Raw genomic sequence first — 14,641 nt, 5'->3', positions numbered from 1 at the left:
CCTAGCATTCTGTTCGCCCTTTTCGCCGCCGCCACAGCACATTGCGCGGACAGCTTCATTGACTTGTCGACCAGTACTCACAAGTCTCTTTCCTGGGGGGTCTCTCCAAGCACTGCACCGGACATCCTGTATTCGTGTATAAGATTTTTGTTACCGACATATATCACCTTACACTTATCCACATTCAACCTCATTTGCCATGTCGCAGCACATTTCTTGAGCGTTTTTATCATGTTGCAGGTCTTTGCAATCCTCCTGCATCTTCACTACTCTGAATAACTTCGTATCGCAAATTTAATCACCTCGCTCGTCGTACCAATTTCCAGGTCATTTATAAATATGTTGAAGAGCACTGGTCCAAGCACCGAATCCTGCAGCACTCCACTCGTGACACTTTTCCAGTCCGAGTATTGTCCATTTACCCCCACTCTCTGTTTCCTATCTGCCAGACAGTTTTTAATCCATGTGAGTATTTCACCCTAGATTCCATGGCTCGCAGTTTTTCGAAGTAGTCGTTCATGCGGAACCTTGTCGAATGCCTTCTGAAAATCCAAATATACAATGTCGACTGGTTCACCCTTGTCTATCTGCCTGTTTACTCCCTCGAAGAAGTGCAGCAAGTTCGTCAAGCAAGATCTTCTTTGCTGAAGCCGTGCTGGCTGGTCCTCATCAGATTGTGTCCATCAAGGTGATCAATGATGCAGTCCTTTATCAGCACCTTTACCATCTTTCCCGGTACCGAGGTCAGACTCACCGGTCTTTAGTTTCCCAGATCTCTCCTCGAACCTTTTTTGAAGATCGGCGTAACATTCGCCACTTTCCAGTCTTCCAGAATCCTTCCTGATTTGATCGACAGATTGGCTATTAGTTGAGGCAGTTCAGCTATAGCCCCTTTCAGTTCCTTGATTACCTTCGAATGGATGCCAGGGGAGAGGGAGGAGAGATGTTGCACTTGTGGGAGGGAGAGAGAAGAAAATGAGGGTGGCGTAAGTCATAAGGTGGGGAGATGCTAGAAATGGTGGATCCATGTGGAAGTTTTCAAGGAGATGAGTGAGTAGAATAATGAGTATACGAGGGTAGAAAAGTGGTAATGGGAAGCAGATAAAAGGGAATAAGAGAATGAGAAATGTGAAAGTTAGCTGACTTGTAAGGATGTTCACATATCTGAAAGGATTTTCACTGTACAGAACCCCTGCATATTTCTGTAAGACCATTACTGATTGCTTTTGCTATAGGTATAAAATCTGTGAATAGTGCAAGATATCTTAAATTTCTGTTCTAGGTGGAAGATGCTGTGCCTTTTCCCCAGATGGGAAGGCCTTAGCAGTAGGATTACATGATGGGAGTTTTCTGGTGGTAAATGCTGACACGCTTGAAGATATGGTATCCCTTCATCACAGAAAGGAAATGATTGCAGATATCAAATTTTCTCCAGGTATGTTTTGAACCAAAGAGGATTTTTTTAACTGACATAAATTACAGAAATAAATAGTTGGATTCATGTTCAGAATTTTTAATAAACATTCAAAATCTACTTCTTGAAAAGCTTCTATATTCTTTTATCTCATAGTTATAACAGTCCTTGAACTGATAAAAGTGATCAGAATACCTGTCTTTGTTCTTTACAAATACACTGTTGTGTCATAGCTTAGTTATGTTTTTGTTTGTTGATTTTTTTATTATGTATGTGAATTTGTTAAATTGTTTGTTTGGCTATGTCTGATTTTAAATTGATACCCCACCTAGAATTGTAGATACAACATGTAATAAATCTTTTTAGTAAATTAAATATGCTAGGGGATTAATATCAATAGAGAGCTGAGGTTTGCAGGGGAGGGATATTTATGAGGGAATAAAGTGGAAAATATGAAGAAAAGCACATTTTCTAATAGTTTGGATGATGACTTGGGGAAAATCATGAAAACAAAATTTATATGTATAAATATAGTATACGTATAATTTTTAGGCATAAAGGGGTTGATATTCAGTATGTGGAGTACGTGGAGTACGTGGACAGGTGTGTCTGATGGGATAGCTGCAGCCATCCTTATACCATATACTCCTTCATGGTTCCTTCATTTAGCACATCAATTCCTTGTCAAGTGCACCAGATGAATCGAGGACATGTGAGATTCTGTCTATCTATCAGCAGGTAGAGGTAGAGAGTACAGAATAGTGTTGTGCCTTAATAGAACCCCATGCAGCTCAGACAATTCAGTATTCTTCTATCTTCAGCAGGTAGTAGAAGTTCGCTAGATTTTACTTTAAACTTTTGAATTGGCTAGTAACTAGTTTCGTAGAAGTTAGGGGGAAGGACAAGCACATTTCTGTGGAGAAGAGCTACTGATATTGCAGTATAATTGGTCCTTTGGAGCTATATTGGTGGTGCCGGGACCTCCCCTGCCAATCCTCCAAAGCAGTGGCATACGAAGGCAGAAGCGGTCTGACACGGGTGCAGGCCAAGAGAGGGATGGTGGGCAGTGGTCTGAAGGGAGAGAAATTGGACCTGGGCTGGTGTGGAGGAAGAAGGAGAGAGATACTTGAAGGGAGAACTGTTGGGAAGAGAAAGGGAGAAATGGTGGACCTGGGGGAGGGAGGCAGGCAGGGGGGAGAGATGGGATGGGGGGCAGTTGGGAAGAGAAAGGGAGAGAAATTGGATCTGGGGATGGAAGGGAGGATGGGAGAAATGTTAGGCCTGGGGGTGGAAGTGAGAGAGAGATGCAGCATCTCTTTTATTTTTCTTCCATCTCATTGTTCAGCATCAAGGAGGGAGGTAAGAACAACAACAACAGAAAAGAGATGGAGAAAAATGTTAGACTATGGGGAGAGAGGAAGAGAGATGGACCCATGGGAGAGCAGGAGCGAAGAGAGCTGGGATAAGAAGATGCTAGGGGGTGGAGAGAAAGGGACAGGGAAATATAGCCTGACCAATGGAGAGAGGGAGGGGGATTCTGAAAGTGGTGAGCCATGTGGATGAGTTCAAAAGGGAGATGACAAGATGAGTGAGAGAACAGTGGTAGAAATGTGGTAATGGGGAGTCGATAGAAGGAAATAGGAGGCTGGGAAAGGAGTGAGATGGGAAATGGGAGAGCTAGGGACTGAGAGGAGATGGAGAACTGAGAGGTAGCTCAAAATTTAAAAAGAAGAAGGGTGAGAAAGAGGGCAAGATTTGAGTGGACAGAGGCAAAAAAGAAAAAAAAAAGTTAAGAAAGCTGAAAGGGGGAAATCAATATGTTGGAAACAGGCATAAGAGGAAATGGAACAAGAGATAAGAGGAAGAAAAATGGACAGCAGAAACTGGAAAGAGAATTAGTAGAAGATAGACAAAAAGCAGAAAGATAAACTGAGACCAATATGATGGAAAAACAAAATGTCCAAACAACAAGGTAGAAAAAATTGTTTTATTTTGAATTTATTAACTGGAATATGTTAGGTTTGGGACATGTGCACCACAATTATTTTTGTATTGTATTCAGCTGATTTGAGAGAAGGTCTGGAGCCCAAAATTAGTAGATGGGCAATATCTAAATACTTGAGCTAGGGGGGATTCCCAAGCCCTGCCAACTGAAGACATCTTCCTCCAGTCCGGCAACCAGAAATCTCCAAGCTTTGCAGCAGGGGTGGGAAGGAGGGAAGGCAGCAGGGGTGGGGAGGTGGGAAGGCCACCTGCAGAACTTGGAAAGTTGGAGGGAGAGGAGGTGGACATCAGTTGGTCATGTTTGGGGATCTCTACCATCTACAGCAGAGGTCTCAAAGTCCCTCCTTGAGGGCCGCAATCCAGTCGAGTTTTCAGGATTTCCCCAATGAATATGCATGAGATCTATGTGCGTGCACTGCTTTCAACGCATATTCATTGGGGAAATCCTGAAAACCCGACTGGATTGCGGCCCTCAAGGAGGGACTTTGAGATCCCTGATCTACAGCAAGGGAGATGTTCATTTTGAGGGAGCCTAAGCTCAAAGTGGAAGGCCTAGCTTCCTCTCATGGTTATGACACTGATTGTGTTCAAAATGAAGTGCTTGCCGAATTTATCTTTTTGTGGTTTCCAGCTGGTAAAAGCTGCATTCTTTCTCGCTCTCTAGACAAATTTCTCTGACCTCACTTCAGCCTTGATGTATTTCCAAAACACTTCCAGATAAATTTGGCTAACCTTAACATGCTAGTGTAATTTTGAAAGTTTTCTGCAATATCGCTGTCCGTATACAGCCTCGTCCTATGTAAACCGCTTTGAACTGTTTGTGGTATTGCAGTATATAAAAATAAAGTTATTATTATTATTAACTGATAGGTAATAGCTCACTGTGACCAGCAGATGGAGACTGAGGCCAAAACTTTAGTTGTGGTATATTAGCTGAGGCTCCCCCTCCTAAACCAGTCTTGCTCAGTCTCCAAAGCAGGTGGTAAGCTAAAAAAAATGTAGGCTCCCCTTATTAGAGCTGTTGGAATTTGTTTAGGGTCCCTGGTCCCCTTTTTGGTGCCAGACGGAGCTTGGATGGGTCCTATATGGAGGTCCGTCCAATCTCCGGGGTGTCTAACCCGACAGGTCTTGAGTTGGTCCATTCCTCCACCTCCCCAAGTTTTTGTAGAGGTGCCTCAGCTGGCAGCCTGGCCACCGATACTGGTCAGACGTCTGGCTTAGAGAGCCAATGGAGTCTATTCTGAAAACAAAACCCCCCAAATCCTGAGGCTGTGCCGGTCTAAACGTCTCTTTCCTTTAAATTTGCTGTATTTTACTGTATTTTTCTGCTAACCAGCACTTTTCTCCTAAGCTAGGTTGTGTATTGCACAATGAGCACTTTGCTGGGAAAAAAGTGCTCATTGTGCTTCAGATGCGAGGCACTCATGGCCAGCCTGTGCAAGCGCTGTGCAGGCGGGAGTGGAGGGGGAATCCTCAGCAGCATCGGGTGCGGCGGCCAGGGATTCCCTTCGCAAGTGCCTTGTGAGTCAGCAATGGATGGCTTCCCCTGCCACCCATGCGGAAGGTTCCCCAGCTGTCGATGATCAGGGCAAAAAGGATTCCCTTACTGCCGAAGCTGCTGGGGACTCTCTTACCGCTGCTGCCAGCTTGCCTGCTTTAGCAGCTGGGGTGATTCAGGCCTCTTAGTCGCTACAGGCCTCCAGAGCTCGGTTTTTGGCGGCTTCAGCTCCGATTTTGGCAGGAAGAACCTCCATTTTTTCTTTAGCCTCAGGTGACCTTCCCCCTGTATTGAAAAGATAGGGGCAGGTTTGCCCTGGGGCACTAGGAAGATTCCCCCCCTCCCGTGCTAGCAAAAAACGGCAGGAGGGATGGTCATTCCTGCCATTGCCCCCCCCCCCCACCAGCGCAAATGGCAGGAGGAATGTCCACTTCCTCCTGCTATGCCGAACCTCTCCCCTCTAAACAGCAGTGATACGTCAGGAGGGATGCCCACTCCCTCCTGCCAATTTGATTCCCCCCCAAACAGCAGTGATAGGGCAGGAGGGATGCCCATTCCCTCCTGCCACTGAAGGCACACTCCTCCCAAACATCCCCTATCCTCCCCTTCCCCCTCCTGAAAAAGAAAGCAGTAGGGATGCCCACTTCCTCCTGCCACCAGAAGTCCCCTTCCATCTCTTGTCACCCATTGAACCCTCCGTACCTTTTTAGATATGTTGGAGCATGACAGAAGCTCAGTCCGCCCTGCTTGTAGGCCCGCTGCTCCAAAATGGTGGGCCTTTCCTTCCCCGGTGCATCATGTGATGCACAGGGAGGGGCCCAAGGCCCTTATTGGCTAAGGCCCTGCCTGGGAGACTCCTCCCCTTGTATCATAGGATACAGAGAGGAGATTATGCCCCTAATTGGCTCAGGGCCCCTCCATATCCACCCAACCAATATAAATACAAAATAAATTTTAAAAATGACACAAACACCAACTAAAAAATAACAGCACATCTCTCTCCCCAAATGATCGCCCAAAGGAGTACTCTAAGGAGCAGGACCTTAGTTGTGCTCTGTCAGCGCGATAAAGTCGGCGCTTGCACCTCTAGTGCTACACGCCTTCGGTGCATCTCCAGTTCGTTTTAGACCCCGCACCCTGGGAGACATCACTCAAAGGGGCGGGGCCCACACTTGTTCCAGCTGAAGGGCAATAACCATCATAAAGGGGATTCCAAATGCTGTCAGGCATCAGGTACTGCACTTTCACCGTGAGGTAAAGTTATTCAGCAAGCAGGTAGATGACAATAAGGACAGACAGCTTTCATTTTGGCACCTCTCCAGTTCGTTTTAAACCCCGTGCCCTGAGAGACATCACTGAAAGGGGCAGGGCTAGCACTTGTGTAAACCACTTTGATTATATTCCATTACCTCTTCAAAAGTGCTAGTATCTTTTTGTGGGAGAGAGAAGCTGGTATCCTTTATATTTTAAAACTTGATCTCTGGTACCTCTCAGATGAACCATGAGAAAAGTTAATCTGTAGGAGGTTCCTATATTCCTGAGTGGTCACAGGTCTTCTCTACCAGCATCAAGTGCTTCCTGATGCATTTGTCAACTGGAGATGGAATCTCCTCAAGAGTAACACAGTAAATGATGGCAGATAAAAACCCACATGGTCTACCCACTCTGTCCAACAAGGTAGCCAGTTCCACACCTGCTACTCTGTGTGGGCTTCAGCCAAGCATGCTTAAACACTGGTCGGCAAGTTTCTACCTTGCCAAACACATATTGCAGCCAATCATGATGTAGTCTTTGTTATAACTGTATATTGACCCCAAGTATTGCTGACACTATTCAACCTGTTAAGATGTTATCCCATCCCCCTTGAGGTATACAGCACCTTCATTTGCAGCATGTGACAATAAGGTGATTGACAACACTGAAGTTGTCAAAGCTTCACCCTTTTTTTTGCCATTTGCAGGAAACAGACCATAGAAGTCTGTTCAGCATTGGCTTTGGTTCTCCCAATGCTGGAGTTGCTGCATCTTCACCAACAGCCATGTTGTTTTTCCATCCTCTTTCTATTTAGGCATCCCCTGTGTCTATCCTACACATTTTAGAATTTGCTCTCCATTTTTGACTGGCACCTCTCCTGGAAGTTAATTCCAAGTGTCCACCAACCTCTCTGTGAAAAAGTATTTTGTGATGTCTAAGTCTATCTCACTTCAACTTCAATTCATGTCCTATAGTTCTAACACCCCCTTCAACTCTGAAAGGGTTTGTTTCTATATTAATACCTTTCAGTACTTACTTTTCTACATTATATCATATCTCTCTCTCCTTTTCTCTAGCATATACAAAGTCAACTCTTCCAGCCTCTTCTCATATGTCTTTTGGCACAAATCCTGTACCATTTTTGTTGCCTTCCTATCAACTGCCTCAATTAATTTTATGTCTTTGAGATATGTCCTCCAAAACTGATATGTCCTCCAATACTCTAGGAAGGGTCTCACTAACGATTTGTAGAGTCATTAACACCTTCTTTCTGCTGGTTATGTCTATTTCTATGCAGCCTAGCATTCTTCAGGCAACAGCAGGGATCCCTTTCTGCATACAGATTTCACTGTGATGCTGCACACTGTTGCAGGGATCCATTTCTGCATATTACGGATTCCGCTGTGATGCTGCGTACTGATCCTTCTTTTCTTCCAAAAGTGGTTTCTGTTTTCCAAGGGAATCAGGAAGTCCGGCTTTCTGCTTTTGCTCCCTTTGGTTCAAGGGAGCAGGATGAGTTGCGGTCCTTGGATGTGCGTAGAAATTTATTACAGTATCTGGAGGTCACCAATGAATTTTGCCTCTCTGACCATCTGTTTGTTTTTACGGGTCCAGCCTGCAAAAGTAGGCAAGCTTCTAAGGCTACCATTTTCAGGTGGATTTGCATGGCCATTTCTGCGGCTTGCATGGCAGCTGGAAGAAAACCTCCCCCTCGGGGTGTGGGTTCATTCAACCAGAGGTGTTTCGTCCTCTTGGGCAGATTAGTCGACTGTTTTTCTGGATGATATTTGCAGGGCCACTACCTGGTTCTCATCTCACCAAGTTTTACAGGATTGATGTGGCAAACAAGTAGGATGCTGCTTCTGGTGCCTTTGTGTTGGCAGTGGGCTCATCAGTCCCACCCTGAATTTTCGGGACTGCTTTGTTCAGTCCCACTGGTCCCAGAATAAAGTGGGATTCTACAAGAATGAAAGATTAGTTTCTTACCTTTGCTAATCTTCTTTCTTGTAAATCCACACTTTATTCCGGGAACCCACCCTATACTTGCTGATTTGCCGATTGTATGCCTTACAAGTACTGGTAAGCTGGATTTCTGTTTTCTGACCAGCCTTTATAACAATGCCATCAAAATGGGTTTAGCACTTATTTTGAAGGAGTCCCTAGTTCAAGCGCCCCTTTCTATCAGTGCAGACTGTGTCTCCCTATAGCATTGTTTTGTTGCTCAGGTTTACAAAGTTTCATAACCTGTTATTTCGGTTTTCATTATTGCTGTTGTTGCATTTGTTTAAATGAACAGAGTTGATTTGATTGCTGAGGAGTTTCCCCTTTCCTCTCTCTCTCTTATTATCTTCTACATACGTTCCTGGCTGCTTTAAGACTGGTGAGCAGAGGAGCATGCTCAGAGATATATGAGGGGGAAGGGGTAAAAGGTTTTGAGGCTTCCTACAGATCTTGGCGGATAGATGGAAATAACCCACTGGTGGATTTACAAGAAAGAAGATTAGCAACAGTAAGAACCTAATCTTTTGTTGGAAGCTATCTGCCAATATTCAGTGGGAGAATATCCAGCTCGCCTAGTGACCAGATATACTGCGCGACATAGCTGGTCTTTGCCGATTTACATTGGCTGCTGGCTAAGGCACGTGGTCAGTTAGATCTGTGTAAAAATCAGTCTGTCTTTTCAATGGCCCAGTCAATGCTGTTGAAAATAACTGGTTAGCACCAAACTGAAAACTGGCTAGTTTAGGGGCCTTAGGAGAATGGAGTTGGCCCTTGGTCGGTTAAGTGCCCATTTTAGCATTTAAGCAGCCAGGTTAACTGTTTAACTAGGACCACATAAAAGTCAATCCTTTCTTTATAAAGTAATCCATAGCCAGTTAAGTGCTGAATATCATAAATAACCATCTGTGCTTAGCCATCTCCGGTAACCTGGAAATTCAATGCCAGTGCCTGAAATGAATTGGCACTGAATTTGAGTTTAATCCTGGTGGCAGTCATCAAAATGCTGATTGTCACTGGCTGAATATTGGGCCCATAATGTCTAATATTGATTGTGATATTTAGAAGGAAAATGTATGAAGATATAAATAACTTGACAGGTTATTGTACATTATATCAATTGATGATATTTATCCATTTAATCTATTGCTTTTTTTATAGATGCAGGAAAATATCTGGCAGTGGCTTCCCATGATAATTTTGTAGATATTTATAATGTACTGACCAGCAAAAGAGTTGGAATTTGCAAAGGTGCATCCAGCTATATCACACATATTGATTGGGACTCCAGAGGTAAATTAGCCTCATAACTATCAAAATGATTTTACAGATGCTTATGTATTCGTAGAGGGGCATAATCGAAAGGAACGCCTAAGTCCGTTTTCGTTCAAGTCGCAAGTTGTCCAAAGTAAAAAATAGCTTAGGACACATTTTTGGAAAATACATCCAAATTTTTTTTTCGTTTCAAAAATCGTCTAATTATACGTCCTGCTGATCTGATCGTCCAAGCCGCTAAATCATCCATCTTTATATCACATTTTCGTCCAACTTTTTGTCCAAGTCAAAAATGCCTAGAACAAGCCCTGTTGGACGTGAGAGGGGTCTGCAAAGTGATGGACTGAACACCCAGACATGGCACCTTACAGGGCACAGCTGTGAACTTCACAAAAAGGGTGCCATGTCATCATCTCACTACAGCTCCTTTATAGGTCATGGTGAGTCCCCCCAACCACCTCCAGAATCCCCTAGACCCACTTATCTACCACCCCAATAGCCCTTATGGTTGCAGGAGCCACTTATATGCCAGTACAAAAGGGTTTTGGGGGTGTATAGGGGAGTGCACATGTTTCAATATCAATGCAGTGATTACAGGGGCTTATGGGCATGGGTCCTCCTCTTTATGGGTCCCTAACCCACCCACAAGACAGTTTAAGACGCCTTTGTGCAGCACAACTAGGCTTTCCTATGCCAGGCTGCCAGGTGATGATATTGTGGAGGCACAATTTTCAAGTTGTGATTAATATTTTTATGGGGGGGTCGGTGACCATTGGGGTAATGTGTGGGGGTCTGTATTATGTGTTTGCAGTGCTTATCTGGTCACTTTAGGTGTTTTTTTGTGACTTAGACCATGTTTTAAATGGTCTACAATGTCCAAGTTCCGTCGATCCTGTATAGTCTAAGCCTGCTCATGTCCCGCCCTCAACACTCCTCCTAAACGCCCCGTTTAACTATGGTCATTCAGCGGCACTATGAAGGCCTAGGTCGTTTAGAAATACATCCAAAACCAGTTTTTATTATCGGCACTTGGATGTATTTTGACAATGTTCGTACAAGTTCCGACTTGGGCCGGTTTTTGGACGTTTTTCTCTTTCGATTATGAGCCCCTTAATGTTTATATTTGGATGAGACTGTGGAGACTGAATGGGATTTGATTTGCTTTATTATACCTTTCTTTTGTGGGATGGCCTAATTTTTGTTCTTTCTTTTGTTTGCTGCTTCTTAGTTGTACCTTGATGTAGTTTCTTTGTCTTTATCTACAGGATACTTTTTTTTTTTCTTCATCTCTCTTTGGGAATATTAACAATATATCTTTATTATTTAATAATTTGTTTTCTCAGGTACTTTAGCTAGATTGTGAGCCTTCGGGACAGTTAGGGAATTTCCAAGTACCTAAGTTTTACTTTTATTTTATTGTAACCCGTTCTGGGCTCTTGAGAGGACGAGCTATAAAAATGAACACATAAATAAATAAATATATTGTGTATATTTTGACTTGCATGTAAGTGTGATGGCAGGATCACACAACCAAAAATAATTGAAGAGACCAAAAAGTATTAAAGATATATGATAACAGAGATGATGAACGAGAGGAGGGGGTGTGAAGGGACAATAGATGGAGAAGGCTGGAGAATAGTAGCAGGGGGAGGTGGACTAGGCATGTGGAAGTGGGGAGTCACAGTGCCAGTGCTTTGGTAATACCTATTTTTGACTCATCAGCTACCAGTGAGTCCTGTTCAGACTTCAAGGTAGTGAGTATTCTTGATGAAAAAGGAATATTCATACTCAAAATAAATGAATAAACTAATTTACCACTTTCAGATACTTAATGCCACTCTATACAGGATTGAACAAAACAATTGAATTATACTTATACTGTAATATTATATAGCTCTGTATATGAACATAGATAATACAAAGATTAATAAGATTTCTTATAACATGCCATTGAAATTAGAATATGTTTTTCTCCAAGGACAAGCAGGTATAATATTCTCACATGTAGGGTGATGTCATCCACGGAACCCTGGTATGGACAGATACCAAGGGCTCCTTTTACTAAGGTGCGTTAGGGCCTTAACACGCAGAATAGAGCAAGCTAAATTGCCCCAAGTGCTAGACCTTAATGCCAGCATTGAGCTGGCGTTATTCTAGAAGCGTACTGCATGGTTTAGCGCGCGGTAATTTCGTGTGTGCGCTAAAAACGCTAGCGCAACCTAGTAAAAGGAGCCCCAAGTGTACTGTCAATTTAAATTTTAAGGCATTGCCCATTTCATGCATGCCTGTGCCTTCCCACCCAGTGTCGGCTCACGGAACTTGCAGTTCTTTGTTTTCCATGAAAATGAGAAGCTGTGTCTTCAGTGTTCTCAGTGTGTCAAACATTTTTCATTTTTACTGCGTTTCCATCATTTTCTCTTTAGTTTTTCTCATTATTCTTGTTTTCTTCAAACTCCTTCCTCCTCTTTGAGTTTGGTTGATTTTTTTCTCAATTTTGTTTTTGGGCTTTTGGGCCACTTTGAACTTTCTTCCCAGCCAGGAGCATCAAGCCTTTTTCGGTATCCGTTCCACTTGAGCTCCCCAGGCCATTGAGCCCTTCTAATCTGCATCAGCCATCTTCCCCTCCATGTATAAAGCGTCACCAAGTACCTTCAAGAAATGCTGTTCATGCAATAAGACCATTTCATACTCTGACCCACACAACCTGTATGTTACAGTGCCACGATCCTGAGCATCAGGACATTGACTGTGCCCTCTGTTCTCATATGCAAATTAAGTCACTAAAAGCCTGTAAGCTTCAGTTTCAAAAACCTTTCAGTACTGTATCTGCAACATCGAGCATGGCTGGGGATTCCGAAACTAATGCCCATTTTCTGTCCAACCTTTCATTGACACCTGCACAGCCCACATTTTCATCGCATCAGGATCAACTCACCATATCACGTCAGGATCAACTCACCATATCACGTCGGGATCAACTCACCACAGAGAGTCTACCTCCTCATCGATCCCGTGTGCATTGGGGAACCTTGCATATAAGAAACCTAAGCATTTCTCTACCTCTATGCATGCTGCTGCATCCTCCCAGGCATATTTTTACTTGATGCATGTGAAGTGTCGATGTGCAAATGACAGATCATCTTCCATCCAGCTAGTGTCTCTGCACAGGCATGCCTCAACGTTGAGATCTCCCACGCTTTAACAACTGGTACAGCACACCGCTTCAACACCACTGTCTCTATCGGTACTAGCACTAATGCTACAGGAGGAAATTCAGGTGATACTCAGGCAAAAGCTATTGAGGTTACTGCAGACGCAGGCTCCTGAGGCTTCCATATTTGCCTCAGCCCAGCCCTAGGATATGTCATCCATCTAGGACATGCTCCAGGTCACTGGCTTGATGCCAAGCATTAACATCAGCCAGAACTCACTCAATGCATGCTTCATCCGCAAGGAAACAAATTTCACGTTTCACCTCAATGCACTCTTAACGTTCTCCGCGATGTTCACTTTTAGACACATCTAGAAGGGAATCATTTGAGGAATGTGACTCACATTTCCTTATGCTCTAGTGTGGATGAATTTTATGGTATACCCTCTGATCCTTCTCCACCTTCTCCACACCAAACATCCCCACCTGAAAGCCTCTCTTTTACAGTTTTTGTTCAGCAGATGAAGCAGGCTATACCCATTAAGATGGAGATAGAGGATGAGCCTTTTTCAGAACTCTTTGAGCTCCTGGGCTATGAAACATTGCCTACAGGTTATATAAAGGTACCTTTACTTAGAGTAACAAAGATGCTTTGTTTAAAAACTGGGAGAATCCCTTGTCAGTGCAGGTAGCTCCCTGGAAAATAAATACTATGTACAGAATACAAACATGTCCTGGCTTTCACAGACCTCAGCTTCAACATCAATCATTCGTTGTTGAATCTGCCCTCAAACGTACATGCAGTTTACGTTCTTACACTTCAGCTCCACCTGGAAGAGAGGCTAGACTCCTTTGACAAATTAATCTTCCAGTCCACCATGCTCATCAAAAATGCTTGAGTACCTGATTGTAAAAACCGCTTAGATAACCTTGATAGGCGGTATATAAAATCCTAATAAACTTGACTTGAAACTTGAAACTTGATCAATAGAATAATGGACTACCAATTCTACATGTCCATATATCTTAAATCTTTAATAAAACAATTGCCAGATTTTGAGCAACTTCTCCCCTCAGATCAACTTAAGCCATTTTAGCAGCTAACTAAGGACTTATTAGCTATTAGTACTGCTACTATTTATTATTTCTAGAGCGCTGAGAGACGTACGCAGAGCTGTACGTACATTTTAACATACAATAGACAGTCCCTGCTCAGAAGAGCTTACTATCTAATTTAGACAGGACATTTCAGGATTGGGGTGGTTATAGTGGGTATAGGTATCTGACAGCAGCAGGGTTGGGGAGATTATAGCGGGTATAAGTATCTGACAGCAGTGAGGGGGAGTTAAGAGTTGAAAGCCGTTTAAAAAAAGTGAGCCTTTAGCTTGGATTTGAACACTGCCAGGGATGGAGCACGACGTATTGATTCAGGCAACCTATTCCAGGCATACGGCGCCACAAGAAAGAAGGAACAGAGTCTGGAGTTGGCAGTGGAAGAGAAGGGTCCTCGGTCCACCAGGGGGAGACGTCCTCCGAAACCTTAAATACAGGTGACAATGTCTTCAACTTATCAAGCAGAAGGTTGACGGGAAGTGAGGTTGCGGTTCTTTCCAAAGGGTTGTCATTCGTGCCCTTCACGAATTACAACCCTTTGGACACTAGAATCAGTTTATATAAACTTATTAGAAAGTGCAACCTCAAAATATTTTTTCAAGATCAGCCATATGTCCCCAGCCCTACGGGGTTACAAAAACCTTCCACATGGAACCCCCCTGGACCGTTGGATCCTCATCTGCAGGTATTCAATACTTTAGTTGAAAAAGAAATTATGAATTTAGAACGGCAACCCTCCTACACTAGACGCAATTTGTCACCAGACATGACTACAGCATTACGTACACTAGCTAATGATCCAAATATTGTTATCAAATCGGCTGATAAGGGAGGAGGAATTGTTGTACAGGACACAGATGCTTACGTCATTGAAGCCCGTAGGCAACTTAGTGATAGGCAATATTACACAGAATTGCCCAGTGATCCTACAGTC

General features: G+C 43.5%; 1 protein-coding gene across 2 annotated transcripts in view; it reads left to right on the top strand.

The window, feature by feature from the left end:
- The window catches only part of EML6 (EMAP like 6), a 523,485-nt gene that overhangs the window by 287,379 nt on the left and 221,465 nt on the right, over positions 1-14,641 (top strand). For both annotated transcript variants that reach the window (XM_033938328.1, XM_033938329.1), the window contains exons 22-23: positions 1,283-1,435; positions 9,330-9,461. In XM_033938328.1, coding sequence (XP_033794219.1) covers positions 1,283-1,435; positions 9,330-9,461 — 285 coding nt within the window. The remainder of the gene's footprint in view (positions 1-1,282; positions 1,436-9,329; positions 9,462-14,641) is intronic.

The sequence above is a fragment of the Geotrypetes seraphini genome, chromosome 3, assembly GCF_902459505.1.
Source record: "Geotrypetes seraphini chromosome 3, aGeoSer1.1, whole genome shotgun sequence".
In the NCBI taxonomy this organism is placed as follows: Eukaryota; Metazoa; Chordata; class Amphibia; order Gymnophiona; family Dermophiidae; genus Geotrypetes; species Geotrypetes seraphini.
Note: the sequence above shows the minus strand (reverse complement) of the source record. Positions and strands in the feature narration are given on the sequence as shown.